Source organism: Trachemys scripta, chromosome 3, assembly GCF_013100865.1.
Source record: "Trachemys scripta elegans isolate TJP31775 chromosome 3, CAS_Tse_1.0, whole genome shotgun sequence".
Classification (NCBI taxonomy): Eukaryota; Metazoa; Chordata; order Testudines; family Emydidae; genus Trachemys; species Trachemys scripta.
In genome coordinates, this window is record NC_048300.1 from 20,591,293 (window position 1) to 20,597,292 (window position 6,000).

The following is a 6,000-nucleotide window of genomic DNA, read 5'->3' on the forward strand; positions in this document are numbered from 1 at the left end:
GCAGCTGTCCCAGGGCCAGCGATTTAAAAGGGCCCGGGGCTCCTGGATGCCGCTGCCACAGCAACGGCTGGAACCCTGGGCCCTTTTAAATCGCCGCCGGAGCCCCAGGCGGTACGGATCAGACAGCACGGATGGGCTGGCTGGGGGAGGCTGACCCCCCCCCACAACCCCGCCCTTTCTGCCGGAGGCCCCACTCCTTCTGGGGGCCCAGAGCCAGGCCCCCGTACCAGTAAGTGTTTAATATTACTTTCACCCCTGCCAAAGATCCATCTAGCCCAGTATCCTGTCTTCCGATAGCGACCAATGCCAGGTGTGCCAGAGGGAATGAACAGAACAGGTAATCATCAAGTGATCCATTCCCTGTTGCCCATTCCCAGCTTCTGGCAAACAGAGGCTAGGGACACCATCCCTGCCCATCCTGGCTAATACCATTGATGGACCTATCCTCCATGAATTTATCTAGTTCTTTTTTGAACCTTGTTATAGTCTTGGCCTTCACAACATCCTCTGGCAAAGAGTTCCACAGGTTGACTGTGTGTTGTGTGAAGAGATACTTCCTTTAAATCTAAATTTACTTCCTATAAATCTAAAATTGCATTAACCTTTTTTCAAGGTAACCTGAGGCTTTGTAAAAGTGACAAGTAATGTTTTATGTTTATTTTAAAAATATATCAGGTGATTTAATATTGATTAAAATTAATTTAAATTGCTATGATTTAAAAAACTGCACCCTGCCTGATGCTATTCCACGCCTCTCTCTACATTGTTTCATTTTAGTTACTTTCAACACCTACGTTGCATGGATCTCAACAATTAAGAATGTTTTCTTAGCCCAGGGGTTCTCACAACAAATTTTTTTGGTGGCCTCAGAGTGCGGCCACCAACTCTTGCTGGTGGCGCTCTGACAATTTTTCCTAAAATACTTAATTAACTTTGGGGGGAGGGGGGGGAAGCACATATACACATCCAAATCAGTATAATTTATTTATGTACGGTGGTGGTGGGGGGTTTGTTGGTTTTTTTTTGTTTTTCAGTTTTTTTTTTTTTTCAACCTCAATAATAAAAATAATCTAAAGTTGTCTCCATTCTTTACTGGACCTAAACAGAATAGAAACAAAAATAAAGTGCTTTGCATGTTCTTGTCTTGAATTTCCTGAGTGTAACTAGTGTGGTAGTGGGAGAGTAAGCCCCAATCCTGGTCCTCCTTAAGTGAGAGATAAAAGCAGTGTAAACATTGCATTTTATAGTGTCAGGTAGCCAAGCTGCAGGAAAACTGGACAGCAGGACTCGGCATGGCATGTGCACGGCACTGGAAGGAACTCCATGAAATATCTCATCAGCTAAATGGAGAGGGGAGGAAAAAAATGCAGACAGCCCACAGGAGTGGAAAGCAGGACTATTCACGGCACTGAACCACAATCCCACTTTGGAGCAGGGAGAGTGAGAGGGAAATAGGCTGCATTCACTACTACTCCCATCTCTTGCAGTAGTGGCTGAAGTCTGGCTGAGAGCTAATTACCACATTTTGGGAATGAACACTCTACCCTTCAGCATTGCAATATTGGTGTACAGTTTCCCAAGCACACAGTTCACATCAGCCATCAGCCTTCTCTAGGATTTGTCCCTGAGAAGAAAAAATGTGGAGCACACGTCTCACTAAAGAGATATCGTTACACAATACTCATTGAAAAGAATGGTAGCATTTGCTAAAGAGAACTGATTACTTGATCAATTAAGCAGATTTACACTGGCTAGTGTATCTCATAATTCACTTTTTTTTTTTTTTAAGTCTTGACATTATTCACACTCCTTTTTCCAATTTTCTTTACATACTGTATTACAAAGATGTCTATATTTTCTTTACACTTTTCCTGAAACAGTTCCTCCTTTCCTTGCTGCCACCATTAATTCATTAATTGAATACCTATCATTTGAATGCTCGATAATTTTAAACAATGCGAACAAGTCATAATAAAGCAGATCAGGATTGTCACAATGCAAATGCCCGCTTCTTGCAGAGTAAAATGAGTCATGTCCTAATTTATTCAAAAATACTGAATGGGAACATATCTGTTTTGCAGTAATAAAATTGAAGTATGGAAAAAAATTCAAGAAAAAAAGACCAGAGTTTCAAGATTATTTCAAAATAACCTACTTTAGGAGCTGAGACTCACTGATTTTGTTCCTCTCTGATTTCTTTGCCACTTCAATTCAGTTTATGAAAATATTAGTGCTCCTCCAACCTAACAAAGAGTTTGCTTTCTAGAATAATCATTCCAGGAAACTTGTGCACACTACCACACACGGCCCTGATCCTGCAAGCAGGTTTGCATGGCCAGACCTATACACCCACACAGACCTCCACTGACTCCAGGGGCCTCCATGTGGGTGCGGAGTCTGCCTAGAGCCTGTGTGGGCAAACTTTTTGGCCCGAGGGCCACATCTGGGTATAGAAATTGTATGGAGGGCCATGAATGCTCACAAAATTGGGTTTGGGGTGTGGAAGGGGGTGAGGGCTCTGGCTGGGGGTGCAGGCTCTGGCGTACAGCCAGAAATGAGGAGTTCAGGGTGCAGGAGGGGAGGGCTGGGGCAGCAGGGGTGGTACAGGGCGGGGGGTGCAGGCTCTGGGAATGAGGCGTTTGGAGTGCAGGAAGATGCTCCGGGCTGAGACCGAGGTGTTCGGAGAGTGTGAGGGGGATCAGGGCTGGGACAGGGGGTTGGGCCATGGGGGGTTGAGGGCTCCGGCTAGGGATGCAGGTTCTGGGGTGGGGCTGGGGATGAGGGGTTTGGGGTGCAGGAGGGTGCTCCAGGCTGGGACCAAGTGGTTCGGAGGGCGGGGAGGGGGATCAGGGCTGGGGCAGGGTGTTGGAGCACTGGGGGTGGGTGGTGTGTCAGGGGTGCAGGCTCCGGGCGGCGCTTACCTCAAGCAGCTCCCGGAAGCAGCGGCATGTCCCCCCTCCGGCTCCTACGTGGAGGCATGACCAGGTGGTTCTGCTGCGCGCTGCCCCGTCCGCAAGCACCGCCCCGTCCGCAGGTGTGCCATTGGCTGTGGTGCCAATGGCAGCTGCAGGGGTGGCGCTTGGGGTGGGGGCAGCGTGCAGAGCGGAGTCCCCTGGATGCCTCTATGCACAGGAGCTGGAGCGGGGACATGTTGCTGCTTCTGGGAGCCACGCAGAGTGGCCCCCAACCCTGCTCCCCGGCTGGAGCGCCGGATCAGCGCAAACCCCAGACCCCACTCCCCACTCTCCAGCGGGAGCTTGAGGGCCGGATTAAAACGGCTGGCGGGCCAGATGCATCCATAGTTTGCCCACCCCTGGCCTAGAGGGTCCTGTTCGGGTCTTAATGTGCAGACATGCTGTATTTACTAGTCACAGTTTTCAGTGCTAATATGGAAATGTGGTAAACAAACCTGAAGCAACTTTTCCAGAACAGGTGCCACAAACACCTTCAGGGATGATCTACAAATATTTGGTCCCACCTCAGTGTGGGAGGTGTACTAGATGGCATCGCGAGGTCTCTTCCAGCACAATGTTTCTATGACTATGAAGTTTTGAGCAACAAAAGTGAATCTTCTAAGAGAAAGAAATTACCCAATATAATCATTCACAGGGCCGGCTCTAGGATTTTTGCCGCCCTAAGCAAAAACAATTTTGGCCGCTCCCCCCCCGCCGTTTTTTCTTACCCCACCCCCAACCCCTCCTCAACTCCGCCCCTTACCCAAATCCCCAGCCCTGCCTCCTCCCCCAAGGCTCTCAAGCCTAGGAGGGAAGGGGAGAAGCGGCATGCGGGCCATGGCCACTCGGAGTCTCCCCCTCCCTCCCAGGCTCTCAAACCTGGGAGGGAGGGGGAGCAGCGGCGCGTGAATCAGCTGTTTCGCGTGCCAAGGCGGCTAAGGATCTCCCCCCCCCCTTCCAGGTTTGAGAGCCTGGGAGGGAGGGGGAGCAGCGGTGCGCGAATCAGCTGTTTCGCGCGCCCTGGCGCGTGAGCGGCAGCAGTGGATATGAGCTAGGGCAGCCAGGGCACATTTTTAGGGGCGGCATTCTGGCGCCAGCCATGCCGCCCCTAAAAATGTGCCGCCCCAAGCAGCAGCTTGTTTTGCTGGTGCCTAGAGCCGGCCCTGATCATTCAGTCATTAATCTGTATCTTTTGGCCCAGAACAATCTTAAACCAAGATCTATTGACACAGTGCAGCCAAGAGGATCTGAGCACCATCATTGCCAGGAGGCGGTGGAGATGGATTGGGCATGTGCTTCGGATGGAAATTGATTCCATCATCAGAGTAGCAATAAGATGGACACCTGAAGGGAAACAAAAACGAGGCCGCCCGAAAAAAACATGGCAAAGAGCTGTGGAAGCCGAGCTGAAAAACCTGGGGCACAGCTGGGGAACCATTGAAAGACTTGCAAGAAACAGACAGGAGTGGAGGAGCTTCGTCACTGCCCTAAATACCAGAGGCGTAATAGGAATATGATGATGATCATGATCCTTCAATCATAGCTGTAAGAATTGATAGCACTTTAGCTGGGCTAGCAGCAGCGAGACTGACAGCAAGTGCTGAGAAGAATGTGAGAAATACACGCAAATATTAAGAAGATTATTGCCCTAATGCAGGGTTCTCAATCTTTTTCTTTCTAACTCCCCCCGCTCCCCTCAAGATGCTATAAAAACTCCACAGCCTGCTTGTTCCATAACTGTTTTTCTGCATATAAAAGCCAGGACAAGCGCTAGGGGGTAACAAGCAGGACAACTGCCCTGAGGCCCCACAGGGGGTCCCATGAACCTAAGTTGCTCAGGCTTCAGCTTCAGCCCTGGGTGGCAGGGCTTGGGGCCCTGGGCTTCATCCCCATGCGGTGGTGCTTTGGTTTTCTGCCCTGAGACCCAGCAAGTCTCATACCAGCCCTGCTTGGCAGACCCCCTAAAACTTGCTCAGGGGGTCCTGGACCCCTGGTTAAGAACCACTGCCCTAGTGCACTGCACAATCCAAAAGGGCTGCTGTTGCTGCCTCCATGAGGTTGCAGCCTACAGGGGATGCACATGACACTCCACCTTGTGTTGTATTTCTCTTTACAAGAGAACCAAGAAGAGTCATTTACCTTTCCAGCTAAGTTTTATGTTCCATTCATAGAAGAAAATCAGTTTCCCTTTCCGGCTGTTGCAGGAGGCTTCGCCTTCCAATTGCTTCAGGTCGCTTATTTCACAGCTGCCCGCCTCATTACCCACCACGATCCCCACCAGCAGCTGCTCCAGTTTGCTTTTTGACCAGCTGGTCGCGTCCCGCTCCGTCCTGCGGCAAAGGGTGGAGAGAGGGGGGGGTGTGGCGCGCGCGAGCATCCCGGGCTGCGCCTGTTCCTGCGCCAGGCGCTGTCCTCAGCCCGGTGCCGCCCGGTGCAAGCCCCGCTGCTCCCCCTCGGGCTCCCGGGAGGCTCAGCATGGAGCCGGCCGGCAGCAAACCCCGCGCTTCCCTGCACCCCGCACCCACAGACTCGGCCCGGCCGCTCCTAATGTCCGGACAGCCCCAGCGGCTGCAGGGATGGGGGAGAAGCTGCCGCGCAGTGGCAGGCAGCGCAGCGGGACCACGCCGGGCAGCCTCCGGCCCCTTCCCCGCCCGCTCACCAGTGCCAGTTGTTCACGTTGGTGGCGTCCGCTCGCTCCTCCACGATCCAGCGCGGGTCCCCCTGGCCCCACTTGGCCATGGCGCTGCCGTCTGCCTCCCGCCGCCGCCGCTACCCCGGTCCGGCCCCGCCTCCCCTCCCCTCCGCCCGGCCTCTTCCGGCGCCGAGACCGAGCGAGAAGGTGCCAGAACCATCCCCGGGGACTCAGAGCCGCCGCCGCCACCTGCTAGTCCCTGGCGGGCAGCCCAGGAGCCCTGAAACGCGGGTCGTTACACGCCCCCCCCCCCCCCCGGCTGCAGGCGGCGCTGCCCCGGCTCTGGGTGTGTTTTGGCTATAGGGGGTGGGCGATATAGTGTTCGGCTGCTTTGGCAGTGGGTGGGCACCAGTG

General features: G+C 52.9%; 1 protein-coding gene across 1 annotated transcript in view; it reads right to left on the reverse strand.

Moving 5' to 3' along the window:
- The window catches only part of LOC117874298 (activator of 90 kDa heat shock protein ATPase homolog 2-like), a 29,684-nt gene extending 23,968 nt beyond the window's left edge, over positions 1–5,716 (reverse strand). The window contains exons 1-2 of the mRNA XM_034764267.1: positions 5,614–5,716; positions 5,094–5,284 (exon numbers count right to left, since the gene is read on the reverse strand). Coding sequence (XP_034620158.1) covers positions 5,094–5,284; positions 5,614–5,693 — 271 coding nt within the window. The 5' untranslated portion in view covers positions 5,694–5,716. The remainder of the gene's footprint in view (positions 1–5,093; positions 5,285–5,613) is intronic.
- Positions 5,717–6,000: the final 284 nt, after the last annotated feature.